General features: G+C 42.3%; 1 protein-coding gene across 1 annotated transcript in view; it reads right to left on the bottom strand.

Annotated features, from left to right (window-relative positions):
• LOC110964430 (myosin-7B-like) overlaps window positions 1-13,942 on the bottom strand; it is a 36,309-nt gene extending 22,367 nt beyond the window's left edge. The window contains exons 1-23 of the mRNA XM_022213154.2: window positions 13,778-13,942; window positions 13,432-13,535; window positions 12,668-12,811; window positions 12,444-12,600; window positions 10,527-10,554; window positions 9,649-9,742; window positions 9,470-9,562; window positions 9,332-9,395; window positions 9,130-9,228; window positions 8,058-8,161; window positions 7,849-7,987; window positions 7,192-7,310; window positions 6,970-7,119; window positions 5,253-5,423; window positions 4,995-5,174; window positions 4,299-4,431; window positions 4,125-4,201; window positions 3,663-3,750; window positions 3,185-3,302; window positions 2,980-3,103; window positions 2,617-2,753; window positions 1,166-1,336; window positions 993-1,077 (exon numbers count right to left, since the gene is read on the bottom strand). Of these exons, the coding sequence (XP_022068846.2) occupies window positions 993-1,077; window positions 1,166-1,336; window positions 2,617-2,753; window positions 2,980-3,103; window positions 3,185-3,302; window positions 3,663-3,750; window positions 4,125-4,201; window positions 4,299-4,431; window positions 4,995-5,174; window positions 5,253-5,423; window positions 6,970-7,119; window positions 7,192-7,310; window positions 7,849-7,987; window positions 8,058-8,161; window positions 9,130-9,228; window positions 9,332-9,395; window positions 9,470-9,562; window positions 9,649-9,742; window positions 10,527-10,554; window positions 12,444-12,600; window positions 12,668-12,811; window positions 13,432-13,535; window positions 13,778-13,877 (2,679 nt within the window). The 5' untranslated portion in view covers window positions 13,878-13,942. The remainder of the gene's footprint in view (window positions 1-992; window positions 1,078-1,165; window positions 1,337-2,616; window positions 2,754-2,979; window positions 3,104-3,184; window positions 3,303-3,662; window positions 3,751-4,124; window positions 4,202-4,298; window positions 4,432-4,994; window positions 5,175-5,252; window positions 5,424-6,969; window positions 7,120-7,191; window positions 7,311-7,848; window positions 7,988-8,057; window positions 8,162-9,129; window positions 9,229-9,331; window positions 9,396-9,469; window positions 9,563-9,648; window positions 9,743-10,526; window positions 10,555-12,443; window positions 12,601-12,667; window positions 12,812-13,431; window positions 13,536-13,777) is intronic.
• Between the last annotated feature and the right edge of the window lie 551 nt (window positions 13,943-14,493).

The following is a 14,493-nucleotide window of genomic DNA, read 5'->3' as shown; positions in this document are numbered from 1 at the left end:
TATGCCATGTTTGCTTTATATGCTATGATAGCTTTATATGCTATGTTAGCTTTATATGCTACGTTAGCTTTATATGCCATGATAGCTTTATATGCCATGATAGCTTTATATGCTACGTTAGCTTTAGTAAACAGAGTAGAAGAGGCCAGAAACCAGTTGTTTGAAAACAGCTAAAAAAAAAACCTGAAGAAAAGACAAAGTTTTTACAAGAGAAAAAGACAGACATCTCCTGGAGTTCATCCATCCATCCATCCTCTATACACCACTTTATCCTCACTAGGGTCATGGGGGGTGCTGGAGTCTATCCCAGCTGACTCGGGTGAAGGCAGGGGACACCCTGGACAGGTCACCAGTCTGTCACAGGGCTACATATACAGACACACAATCACACTCACATTCACACCTACGGACAATTTAGAGTAACCAATTAACCTCAGCATGTTTTTGGACTGTGGGAGGAAGCCGGAGTACCCGGAGAAAACCCACGCATGCACAGGGAGAACATGCAAACTCCATGCAGAAAGATTCCAGGTCCACCCTCCTGGAGTTCAGTTTGGGAAAATGTTAATGATTGTTTGGTGTCGGCTGATGTTAATGTTGTCTGTGCTGTTTTTATTTGTGTTGTTGGTCCTTTGACTACTTTTACTTAAAAGCCCAACCAATGACAGGAGTTGAAAATTAGCTCAATGCTACACACTATGTGTGTAATGCATCAGTTCTATGTGTTCTATGATTATTGCATGGTCCCTGATCAAATAAATAAAAAATCATGGTTTAAACTGTCTTAAATCCAGAAACAGAAGATCAGTGGTGAGTTAAATGGTTTCCACTTATTCAGAAAATCTGATTCCGTCTCCTACGAAGAGCTGGAACGAGTTTTTAAAAACAAATCCAGTGAGAATACGGACTTATATTTATGATACTTTTCAGATTTCCATCAACATTTTCTGATGCAACACTTCAACATAAAACTCGAAGAAACTGTGACTTACAGCTTGGAGCTGCAGAGCCAGATCATTCTTCTCCTGAACCAGGACCACCTGCCGCTCCTCGGCCTCCCGACGCTTCACCTCCGACCTGACGGAGGGAAAATGAACCAGAGCACGGCTTTAAAAATCTGAGTGGAGATAGTTTCAGTTTCATCCCAGCAGACTGGTGGACCAACCTCTCGAAGGCCTCTTTCAGTTTGTTGAAGTCCTCATGCAGAGCAGCCAGTTCCTTCTCCACCTGGGCGCTCCTCAGCAGGGGGCGGAGCCTGTAGAACAGTCTCATCCACGACCAGGTCCTCACCGAGAAGAACGCCCGGAGGTTGAACTGGATCACCATCACAGCGTCCCTGAAACCAAGAAACACACGAACTTCACTCCTTTACTCTGTTTAGACGAAACTAAAGTCAATCGTTTTGAGTAAAAGACTGAAAGTAAGTAAGGAGAATGTCTGCTGGAGAAAGTTCTAGAGTAGATGAGGTAGATCTACTCTAGAACTTCTGTCAAGAGGTAGGTATACTCTTGAACGTCCCCCCTGTAGAAAGTTCTAAAGTAGACATACCCACAAGTGGACAGTTGGTCTACTCTAGAACTTTCTCCAGGGGACGTTCTCCTCTATGGACTTACTGTAGAGACCAGAGGAGGCGCCACTCACACTACAGTTCATGTTGAAGCAGAGAGCATTGTGGGAGTTGAGCTAGCAGGTTTCTACACATTTTGGACATATTTTTGAGGCATTTAGGACAATTTTCAAGTAATTATGGACAAGTTTTAAGTAATTTTAAACTAATTCTAAACAGTCTTGGACAAATTTTCAGTCATTTTGGCCTCATTTCGAGTAATTTTGAACAAGCTCTTGGTCGTTTTAGATGAGTTCTGAGTTATTTTGGACAGATTTTAATTAAGCTTGGACAGGTTTTGGATCATTTTGACAATATTTTCAACCAGGTGGAGCCTCTTCCTGATTAATCCTGTAGAGACCAGAGGAGGCGTCCCTCAGTCTACAGTTCATATTAAAGCAGAGAACCTTGTGGGAGTTTAGCAGCAGCAGGCACCATGATAAAGACTTCTGAGGAGGTTCATGACCTCCAACCAGAGCTGATGTGTGGCATTTCTGTTAAGTTTGATGTTTGTTTCATCATTTTAGATGAGTTTGAGAACAATTTTTAAGTGATTTTAAAGAATTCATACACATATCCTACGATCAGCAGGACCTGGATGAGATTAGCAGCAACGGGGCACCATGACAAAGACTCACGTGGGGGTTCATGACTACTTGTGAAAGTTCACACAGAGACACAGAACAGTCTGGTTGTGTTAACGGCATGACTTACTAAAGTGATTATTGATTGGTTATTCTGCCAATCATCAGTTAGGAAACTTACTGAATATTTGCATCCCTCACTGTTGCCTCTGTCAGAGGCCAATAAATGAAAACAATCATTAGCAACATGGTGGAAACCACCAGTAAAGGTTATCAGGATTATCTTCCTGGTTTCAGAGGAGAGGTGTTTATCTACGTCTCCATGTTCCTCACATTCAGGCTCCAAGGAACCAGGACAATATCAGGGAGGAGCTTCTGAAGCTTCTCTATCTGGTTCATCTGATGAAGTGTTTTTGTCGTCCTGACCTTTGCAACATGATCTTCTCTCTCTCCATCCTCATCAGCTTCCCTCTGCACATGGCCTGGACCGTGGTGAGGATCTGGGACAGGCGGTTGTCCCTCAAGTCCTCCAGCTGGCCCAGCAGACCAGCCTTGAAGAACACCTGAGGAGGAGGATGAAGAGGTTTAGTCCTGAGAGCTGATGTGAGAACGTTCTTCCTACACCGCCTTTTAGTTGTAGGAGCTTCAGTAGAAACCAGCCAGGCTTGAAACGTCTTCCAGAGAAGTCCGTCTGGTTTCTCCTGAAGCTCCTATGATCACAGGACCTAGATGAGTTTAGCAGCAATGGGCACTATTATTAGCTAAAGCAGCGTGAAGAAGCTGCTGCACCTTGGTGTGTCCGAACTTGTACTGAGTGTGATCGATGTCCAGAGAACCCAGTAGCTTCTCCACGGCCTTCCTGCTGTCCATGAACGAGTCCTCTGGGATCGCAGACGGATTCAGGATGCGATAACTGAGGAAAACATCATGTTACTGAAGACCAGCAGGCCCACAAACCTGAATGAAGATGGTTCTGGTCTGGTTCAGAACTCACCGCTGTTTGAACTCCGCATAGAGGATCCGGTTTGGAAAACCCTTCCTGCAGATCCTAATCCCCTCCAGGACTCCGTTACACCTCAGCTGGTGGAGAACCAGGAAGGGATCCATCACACCTGGAATAAATGACAAGGAGAAGCAGCAACAGCTTCAAGAAGAGTTTACAGCTGCAGTCCTTCTAAAGGTTGTTCTCTCTTTGTTCTGACCACAAGAGCCATGTATGTAGAACCTCATAGAGGAGACAGTTTATCTGGTGGAGATGAACTAACTACTTCCTCTAAACAGACCTGGAAAAACTCGCCTGAGTTGAAGGTGAGAATAAATACCTGGAACCAGTTAGAACCATGGAAATGTCTTGGATGAAACATCTCTAAGAACCAAAAAGACATCCAGCTGCTTCTGCTCAGGATTACCATGATCTAATGTAAAGGATGACTGAGAACCTCCACAGGAACTTCGGTGGTTCTTCTTCTTACCTGGAGTCTTGCCTTCGTTGGGGATGATGCAGCGAACAAAGTGAGGCTGAGTGCTGCGGAGGTTGGCCATCAGTTTGTTCAGGTTCTCCTGGAATTACAAACAAGTTGAAAGCTTCAGGAACTTTCTTAATGATTACAGTTCTACCTTCATACTGAGTTTCAAGTCCTTGAAGTCCACAGAGGACAACGTCCCCTGTAGAAAGTTCTAGAGTAGACCTACCGACAGATGTACAGTTGAGTCCACAATGACTCAAAAAACAACCAAAGCATCGACTAAAATCTGTTCTAAAATACTTAAAGATGTTCAAAAATGATTCAAATGTAAAGAATGATTGACGATTTCTCTAAACAGAACTAAAATTTGTTCAAAATATCAAAATCTTGGTCATTTTGGTTTAGTGTTCAGATTAATAACTGGATGGATTAAAACTGATAGAATTATGAGTTTGTTGGTTTCCAGACCTTGTGCAGCTGTGAAACTGTTTGGAAAGAAGCTCCTTTCCGCTTCCTGTGTTTAGTTTCGGCCTTCGGATCGCTGGCTGAAACAGCAAACAGATGGAACAAACCATCAGCACTTTCATTTCAACCTGTTCCGGTCTTTGTAAGCTGTTAAGTCAACACTGGTTCTTCAGGTACCCATCTCTGAGCTGATGTAGTTCTCAAACAGTCCGGCCATCAGCTTGTTGGAGGACTTCTGGAACAGAACCACCACCATCTCATTCAGAGGATCTCTGTTCTTGTCCAGCCAGCCGGTGATGTTGTACGGAACCTGCAGCAGAAACCAAGGAACCGTCAGCAGGAGCTTAGAAACGAAAAGTTCTGCCTTCTAGCTCCCATTCGACGCCTTCATCTAAACCGAGGTCAATGGTGGAAACATCAGCAGGAGCATGACATCAGCTGACCTTTTAGCTAGCTATACTGACCTGTTAGCTAGCTCCCATGGCCTGTTAGCTAGCTCTCCTGACACCAGCTGACCTGTTAGCTAGCTCCCATGACCTGTTAGCTAGCTCTCCTGACACCAGCTGACCTGTTAGCTAGCTCTCCTGACCTGTTAGCTGACTCTCTTGACATCAGCTGACCTGTTAGCAAACTCTCCTGATACCAGCTGACCTGTTAGCTAGCTCTCCTGACCTGTTAGCTAGCTCTCCTGACACCAGCTGACCTGTTAGCGAGCTCTCCTGACCTGTTAGCTAGCTCTCCTGACATCAGCTGACCTGTTAGCTAGCTCTCCTGACCTGTTAGCTAGCTCTCCTGACCAGGAACAAGGACTTCATCCAACTAATTCCAGTTTTAAAGTGACTCCAACATGAGCAGCAACGTTCAGGAACTCACCACTCCGGCGTAGTGAACCACCTCGAAGTGAGTCTCGTATTTGCGTTTCTTGTCCGGTCGCGGTCGCTGGAAGTTGGGCGACTTTCCCAGATGGTTGTCGTAAAGTTTGGTTTTGAAGCTGAGGTCCGTGGCCTTCGGGAACATGCACTCCTCCTCCATGATGGACAGAATCCCCATCGGCTGGACCAGAAGCTCTTGTTAATCTGCTGTATGTTTGCAGGAATGAACATTCAGATGTTTCTTAACCATCTGTCTCACCTTCTCGATGAGGTCTATGCAGGCCTGCAGGTCCAGACCAAAGTCTATGAAGGTCCACTCGATGCCCTCGGTCTTGTACTCCTCCTGCTCCAGGATGAACATGTGGTGGTTAAAGTACTGCTGCAGCTTCTCATTGGTGTAGTTGATGCAGAGCTGTTCAAAGTTGTTAAACTGCAGAAAGAAACAAACGTGTTTTTGTAGCTGAGCATCAGAAGCAAGAAATGATCTGAAGTCGAAGCAACCGTCCAACAAACCAGGATGTTTTCTTTCAAATGCCTTTAGGAAAATCCAGCAAAAATTAAGTTCTACATGATAACAAATAAAAGACTGTTTTAGAAAAGAAAAGTTCGTATTGATTCCTACAAAGATAATTAAAAACAGATATGATCTAAATACCACAATGGTTCCTGGGAATTTCATATAAGCTAAAAGCTAAAAGCTAACCGCAGCAAGAGTTTCTTCTTGAAAATGTTGTAAAGACTAACTGATAACCCATTCTAGTTCAGGTTCCACATTCAGCCCAGTCTGATCTCCAGGATGGGACCAGTTTTTACTATATGACCAACACAACAAAAGCCAGATAAAAAAAGGCGAAAAAAACTCAACAAAAACAAGACAAAATATTGAAAAAATGAGACAAAATGTCAAAAAATAAGACGAAAGACACAAAATAAAACAAAAAAGATACAAAAAATGAGACAAACAAGTTACAATGGAACTTAAAAATGAACAAATATCAAAAACGAGACAAAAAACAACACAAAATGGCACACGAAACTATAAATAAAGCAAAACACAAAATGACAAAAACATGAGACAAACTACAAAAATCTGACACAAAACAACAAAAACACAAAATATAAAAAAAGTTACAAAGCAACAAAAAACCAACAAACGACAAAAATGAGACAAAAACACAAAATGACAAAAACGACAAACAAAACAACAAATAGAGCAAAACACAAAATGATGAAAATAAGACAAAAACCACAAGTGAGATGAAAAGTAAACACAACAACAAAAACGAGAAACAACATGACAAAAAATTAGATGACAGATAAAAAAAAGACAAAAAACAAACAAAAAAAAACAAGACAAAATATTACAAAATGAGACACAAAAGAACAATGGACAATCTAGTATTTTGCTTTATGACTAAAACAACTTGCCATGGTCTAGAAATTATTTTAAATTTATAGTTTTATTAATTTACAAAATGCAGTTGATGTCTTTGGAATTTTTACACTTTGAGGGCCGATTGGACCCTCTGGAGGACCGCTTTTGGCCCACAGGCCTCATGTTGGACATGCCTGTGTTAACCACAAATAAATTGATGGGCAGGTCAGAGAAGCTAACAGGTAGTTCTAAACTGTTTCACCTCACAGCCCCATATCATCATACCACCTCCTCCATGCTTCACTGTCAGGACCATGCATCCACTGTGGTAGTCCTGGTCAGGTTCAAACATCTGGACTCCATCTGAGCCCAACTCATTTATGTTTTATCCCAGCTGGAGTCTCGTTAGTGGGTTCTATTTCAGGGTCTGAGCAGCGTTCTAAAGCATTCGTTTTTAGTTGTTCATTGAAGGTCATCTTAGAATCGATGCAGTTACTGGGAGGTGCTTCTCTCATGTTGAATATTGTCTTCTGAGTACATGTTTGGTATCTGTCTTAGTTCTGGATGAGTTTGAGGGTTGATGCATTCGTCTCCTTTTTACCTCAAAGATCTCGAAGCCGGCGATGTCGAGGACTCCGATGAAGTATTGGCGAGGCAGCGCTGTGTACAACGACAGGTTGATGCGACCGACCAGCCACTTGAACATCCGGTCATAAGTAGCTTTGGCCAGAGCGGCAACAGCGTAGTTCACCTGAAGACAGGAGGATCTGTGACGGAACCCTGTCAGCGTGATGTAGCGTTGACTGATTGATCGATGGATTACCTGTTCTACAGTCTGTCCTTTAACTATGAACTCGTTTCCCACTTTGACTCGGGGGTTCAGGAGGCCTTTGAGCAGGTCGGCAGAGCTGATGCCCATCAGGTACGCTGCCTTATCCACACCTGGACACACAGCAGCAGCTCAGGTCTATGAACTTAGTTTAATAGATGAGGAGGACAAGGACAACCTGATACTAAACGTTAGACATTCACCTTCTTACGATTCTACAGTATTTTACTGGAACAACAACTAGCCTCCTCTGTGGAGGGACTAAGGATGCTGAAGATCCAAAACTAATGGAAACCGTTCGTTCCTCACAAAAAGGTTCCTTCCAGGTCACGAAAGTAGAACTAAACTTGGTAGTTTGGACAAATGTGAAACTATGCATTAAGAACTGGTACTAGAAACCTTTAACACGTCAAAAACTAGTCCAGAACTAGTCACATATAGGACCAGAACCAAGTCAGAATCTTCATAAAACCAAGTCCAGGACAACTTTTCTAAAGTTCTTCCTGTTCAGTCGTTTCAACAGGAAATTATCTACAGAAAACAAAACAGTGTTAAAATAATGTTAAAACTGTAGAAACTGCTAAGATAACATTTAAGTAACGTTAAAGTAACTTTACAGCAACGTTAAAAGTGAGTGTAAAGTGTTCGTACTCTCGGTGCCGTCGGCCTCGGCCTGCTCTTCTCGCTGCTTCTTCTTGAACTTCATGTTTCCAAAGTGCATTATGGCTCCAATGATCTTGTAGCAGCCGTACTTCTCCTCAGGCGTGAAGCCCAGCGTGTCCATGGCGTGCTGCACAGAACACACGTGTTACACGCCAACATGCTAACAGACTCTGTTTAATGATCAAAGGTTTAATTACATCGGTGAGCTTGAGTTCGTCTCCGTCGCTGATCCCCTCCACCGTGGTGACGCCCTGAGAGCAGAAGTGGTAGTCGAAGGGATTGGTGGTGACCAGCAGCATGTCTGGAGGAGATAATCAATCAATAATCAATACTATTGATCAGGGGATTGATCTTGACAACAGCCAATCAGGAGCTCTGAATAAATAAAGATGACATCAGGACATTAATAATCACATGAATAAATGCGGGGCTGCTCAGTGCTGCAGTGGTTAGCACTTTGGCTTTGCAGCAAGAAGATCCCCGGTTCAAATCCCGGCCTGGGATCTTTCTGCATGGAGTTTGCATGTTCTCCCTGTGCATGCGTGGGTTTTCTCCGGGTACTCCGGCTTCCTCCCACAGTCCAAAAATATGCTGAGGTTAATTGGTTACTCTAAATTGTCCGTAGGTGTGAATGTGAGTGTGATTGTGTGTCTGTATACGTAGCCCTGTGACAGACTGGTGACCTGTCCAGGGTGTCCCCTGCCTTCACCTGAGTCAGCTGGGATAGACTCCAGCACCCCCCATGACCCTAGTGAGGATAAAGTGGTGTATAGAGGATGGATGAATAAATGCAGTATTTAATGTCTATGTGGCCCCTGCAGTGCCCCTGGTGGTCTGATGTCTGTGGTTCATGTTGTAATCCAGAGAAATAGCGCCCCCCAGCTGCAGACTGTCTTCTTCGTAAACAATCTTCTGGATTTGTTCTCTGGACTTCAATAAACTGGTTTTATTTTTATTTATTTCAGGTCAAAACCAGCAAACCAGAACATATTTTTTAGATTTTGTATTTTGGTCGTTTTTATTCTGAAACTCGTCTTCTGTTGGACTGATGAATCTGATTGGCTGTTGCAAAAAGTACACAAAGTTCAACATCTAATACTAAGACTATCCAACAGGTAGCTCACAATGGCTTGTGATTGAACAGATTCTAGAGGTGGGCGTGGTTACCTTGCAGCTCTGGCTTGTGATTGAACAGATTCTAGAGGTGGGCGTGGTTACCTTGCAGCTCTGGCTTGTGATTGAACAGATTCTAGAGGTGGGCGTGGTTACCTTGCAGCTCTGGCTTGTGATTGGACAGGATCTGGTAGTAGATGTGGTAACTTCTCTCTCCAGGCTGCTGGAAAACAACTCTGGACTTTTCTAGAAGATCTGATAAAATAAAAGCAAACTGTAACGTCTGACCTCTGACCTCGACGTCGTCAATAACACATTGATTGATTATTTAATAATTATTGAACGTCTTCAGACTCACAGATTTCGATGTCGGCCGACGCCAGTTTCCCCGTCGGACCGAAGTGGATCCTGATGAACTTTCCCTGAAACACAAACATTCTCTTTAAGAACTGGAAGCTTCCACCTCTACCGCTTCATGAACTTTATCTGGACTCACAAAGCGAGACGAGTTGTCGTTGCGGATGGTTTTAGCATTTCCAAAAGCCTCCATGGCTGGATTAGCCTCAATGATCTGATCCTCCAGAGAACCCTGAAGGAAGAGGAACAAACACTGATGAGACCTGAAGGATCTGGTCCACGGTCCACCAGCTTCATGGAGATGAAGATCACATTTACTCCTTTCTTCACGGTGTCTCCCAGAGCTGCGACGATGGCGAAATACTGGATCACTCGCTTAGTGTTGACCGTTTTCCCTGCTCCAGATTCACCGCTAAGAGAAAAAATACAGAAATAAATCACAAATAAATCAGAAATAAAACACTACTAAATCAGAATTAAATTAGAAATGAATCACAAAAACACTAGAAATAAATCAGAAAGAAACCATAAATTGAAAACATCAGAAATGAACCCTAAATTAAAAAAAAATAAACCAGAAATAAATCAGAAAGACATAAATAAATCAGAAATAAACCATAAATTAAAAAACAGAAATAAAACACAAATAAATCAGAAATAAACCAGAAATGAATAAAAAGAATCAGAAATAAATCAGAAATAAACCATAAATTAAAAAAAATCTGAAATAAATGAGAAAAAAATCAGAAATGAATCAGATTTTTGTTATTGATATTATCCACCTTTTTGTTCTTGTTTTATTATGTTTTACTGATTTACTGACAGTTTCAGAGTTCTTCCTATAAACTGCTCTGGGATTCACAGTTTTATGAGCTGGAACCAGAAATTCATCTGAAATGTTTGGCTGCAAAGTTATATTTTTAAAGAACACCAAAACTCTCTGCTGGTTTGGTTCTAAATTCTGTTTAACTTCAGTTCATTAAAACTGTGCACAGAAATGTGCACATAGTTTGTTTTTCACAGTTTAAATGCTTTTGAACAGTTTCTGCATCTAAACAAAGAAACAGAATCAGATGTTTGGCGAAAAGTGAGCTGAGATGTTTTTCCTTCTCAGATTCATGTTTGTGTGGTTCAGAATGGTTTAATTAGCTAATTAGCTGGTAAGGATCTGAGTTATTAAAGCTGGTTTTACTCACGTGATGAGCATCGACTGGTTCTCTCGATCTGTGGACGGAAATGAAACCAAGATTCAGTCAACCATAAATCCAATAAACCAGTGGTGTAGTGGTCCCTGGAGAAGTGGGTATACTCTTAATTTTCACCTTTTTAAAAAAAAAATAGTCCAGAAAAACGCCCTGTTTTAGAAACAGTGACATAGAAAACTACTCTATTCAATTTATTCAGTCATTTCTACTTGCCCACTATTATAAAATTATCATGACTTGATTAGGAGCAGTTTGTAGTTATTACTGGTCACACAAGCAAACTGGATTAATGTAACACGTATTTATCATGAGGCAAACACGGTGTTTCAGTTACTTTTGAACATTTATTTAAATTAAATACTTCAAATATGAAGTTGACAGTGCATCCTTGTTCATATTTCATCATGAATAAAACCTCAATATTGTTTTAGGTCGAATCTTAAACTACCTGTCCCCATTCTTGTGTTTTTACTTACTTTAAAATCAACTACCAGCCTAGAGGTTTTCCCACATTATCCCAATGTAGCTAGCTTCAGACTTACGTTAGAATAACGTCGGCCTTTCAAAACGTTAGTCAGACTCGGCCCGACACTCAGTTTAACCCGTTGCGCTTCAGTTACGCTTCAGTGTCCCGCCCGCGGTACACTTTGAGATCTACATAAGCAATTTGCTAAATGTCTGAAACTGCAAACGCGATTATACAAACACTATACGCCGATGGAAAGCTTAGATTCTCATGAATCCGCCGGTATAAACCACTTTCAGATGTGATTACCACAGCGGATAATATAAACACACTTGTCCGACAAAAAACGAATATCCATCCATCCGTTCTCTATACACGGCTTCAACGCACACAGCGCGACTCACATTTCCGGGTTCATTATTACACACAGATGAAAATATTCCACAAAAAACGGCCATAATCCAACCTTGGACATCCAGACGACACAAGCCAGTAAACTATTTTGTCCAAAACATGTCTTGAAGTCGGTATATGATCCACGAATACGTCGTTTTCAAGGAAATGCACCTCGCGATGCGCGTCCAATATTCCCTGTATTTCTCGTCATATTTTTATTTACAAATAGAATATTAGCGATTTTTTTTGTACTGAAAATGGCTGGAATTGACTGCAGCTTTAACCACTGGTGACAAAATATCCTCTCCTTGAAATGTGCAGTCATGTTGCCAGTAGTTTAAAACAATGATTCATTTGGAAACCACCTTAAAACTTACCTGAGAATTATATCGTCCATGAAAGTAGGTTTGCTCGATACTACCACTCACTTGAAATGTGTTTATTCTGACTTTCTCGTATTTCCGCGCATCTTTCAAGCAGACCTGTCAATCAACTGGAGTGCCACTGAGGTGTTAGCAAAATTTTCCTCTGTATGACCCGCCCTACTCTGCCTCTGATTGGCTCATCCCTAAAGTTAACCAATCGAATCAGTGAAGGTAGCATGTACCAGCCAATTACAGGCAGAGGAGGGTTGTTCATGGCTTCATCATCCTTAAGGAAAAGAGGGCTGCCTGGCACACAGATATTACTGAATGATGTGCACCAGGGAGCATTAGAAGTGGGTATACGCAATGCTAACTGAAAAATAAGTGGGTATACGCCGTATACCGCCGTATACCCTGGACTACACCACTGCAATAAACCAGCTGAAGTTTGTTCTGGAAACTCATCTGAGTTCTAACTGTTGGGACTTTAGAACTACATGTTCTGGTTCTGGATGTTAAAGAAGAACAACAGGTTCAGAGTTGTGGTAATAATGGATTCTGTTTCTTATTTTCTGTTGATGAATGTCGTCCTCCAGTGGAATGATGTTTTCTATCTGCTGGATGCTGATTGGCTGCAGTCACTTCCTGTTTCAGAATGTTCTCAGGTTGAGGTGGACTCACTCTGCAGCAGGTCGGTGTAGGCGTTGTCGGCCACGGCGTAGATGTGAGGCGGCGTATCGGTGCGACGCCTCCCCTTGTAGGCCGCCACCACCTCAGCAGAGTAGACCGGCAGCCATTTGTAGGGATTCACCGTCACGCAGAACAAACCGGAGTAGGTCTGGAGAGGAAGAGTCCGTTAGAGAGCATCCAATCAGCAGAGAAGAACAGTACCAGGAGATACCCACATAGATCATCCACATGCTGTATCTCCTCCTCAGGTTGAAGAGCACCGACGCTTCGTTCAGGTGAGTCAGCATCGCCATGTCCTCCATCATGTCGAACTTTGGAGGGTTCATGGGCTGCAGGTCGTCTTCTTTCACTATCAGGAACTGAAGCAACCAAAATGTGATCAACACCACCACAAGAACGCAAAAAACAGACAAAATATGATCACAAAGACCAAAATGTGACTAAAAAAGACCAAAATGTGACCAACACCACCACAAGAAGGCACAAAAACAGACAAAATATAACCAAAAAGACCAACATGTGACTAAAAACGACCAAAAGAACACACAAAAACGGACAAAATACGACCAAAAAAGTCAACATTTGACACAAAATGACTATAAAAGACGTAAGAAAACCAATCATCAGGTCATCAGTCAATGTCCAGTGAAGATAATGAGTCAGTAAATGAAAGCTCCTCTCGCAAACGGGTTTAAAATCTGATTTCTGATCTTTTATTGTCTTTTTGAAGTGACTAAAACTTCCTCTGCAGCTCCATCAGAGTTCTGGTTCCAGGTAAACTACAGTCTATGGAGGTTCCCATAGCAACGACCGGACTTCCTGTTGACCTGAACATGACTGTGTTCTGACAGGACAAACACAAAAGTAAACGATTCAGTCAGCAAACATGAGTTCAATGACTAACTGAACCTCTAACTAGTTAACTAAATAATCCTCTAACTACTTAACTAACCGTCTGTCCTCTAACCAGTTAACTAACCCGTCCATCCTTGGTCTCCACAGTGGTCTTGTCTCCGTTCAGCTCTCTAACCTCCACCTCGGTGTACGCCTCAACGTCGTCCGGCATCCAGATCCTCTTGGTACCTGAACGACATCATGCAGTATTTATGTAGTACTCAGTACTTCTACAGAGTACCACATCATGCAGTATTTATGTAGTACTCAGTACTTCTACAGAGTACCACATCATGCAGTATTTATGTAGTACTCAGTACTTCTACAGAGTACCACATCATGCAGTATTTATGTAGTACTTAGTACTTCTATAGAGTACCACATCATGCAGTATTTATGTAGTACTCAGTACTTCTACAGAGTATACGTACCATCGAAGGCCTGGGCTTTGGCGGCCAGATGCTCCAGGTTGGTGAGCCGAAGGTAGCGAGCAGCTTCTCCAAACTCCTTCATGTCCAGAAACCGAGACATCTGAAGAACCAGAGACTTAAAGGTTCAGAATTTAACTTCTCTGACTGGATGGAGATGTGTTCTAACTGTTCTACGGAGAACCTTCTCTGACTGGATGGAGACGTGTCTCTTTAGTGTCTCTTTTTTGTTGTTTTTTTGTCTCTATTCTGTCACTTTTCTTGTTGTGTCTCGTTTGTGTGGTCCAGTGTGTCTCTGGGACAGTTTTGTCTGATGGAGCCACCAAACCTTGACTCTGACAGTTTGATTCTTTGTTTGTGGTTCTGATAAACACCGTCCTGTTGGTCTTTTCTTGAAGCTAACGTGAATGTTCTACCTGCTGGAGGGTTTGGATGTGAACCTCAGATAATGTCCCGTCAGTGAGCTCGTCTTCAAAACTCAGGATCTCTGATTGTTTTAACTCTATTTTCTGTCTTCAAAAACGAGAACTGAACATCACAGCTGTAGCAGGCAGGGCTGAAATGTTCTGATCTGAATATGTTCCTTCAGAGGTTCTAACTAGGTTCTACTCTTTCCCTTCATTTGTTGAACAGCATCTCTGCAGAAGAACTCAATGTTCTCAGTAAAGCTGCAGGTTGGATCCAGATCAGCAGACCTTCAGGAAACCTTCAGGTTTGTT

The sequence above is a fragment of the Acanthochromis polyacanthus genome, chromosome 6 (assembly GCF_021347895.1).
Source record: "Acanthochromis polyacanthus isolate Apoly-LR-REF ecotype Palm Island chromosome 6, KAUST_Apoly_ChrSc, whole genome shotgun sequence".
Taxonomy (NCBI): Eukaryota; Metazoa; Chordata; class Actinopteri; family Pomacentridae; genus Acanthochromis; species Acanthochromis polyacanthus.
This window is presented reverse-complemented; position numbering and strand designations above follow the sequence as displayed.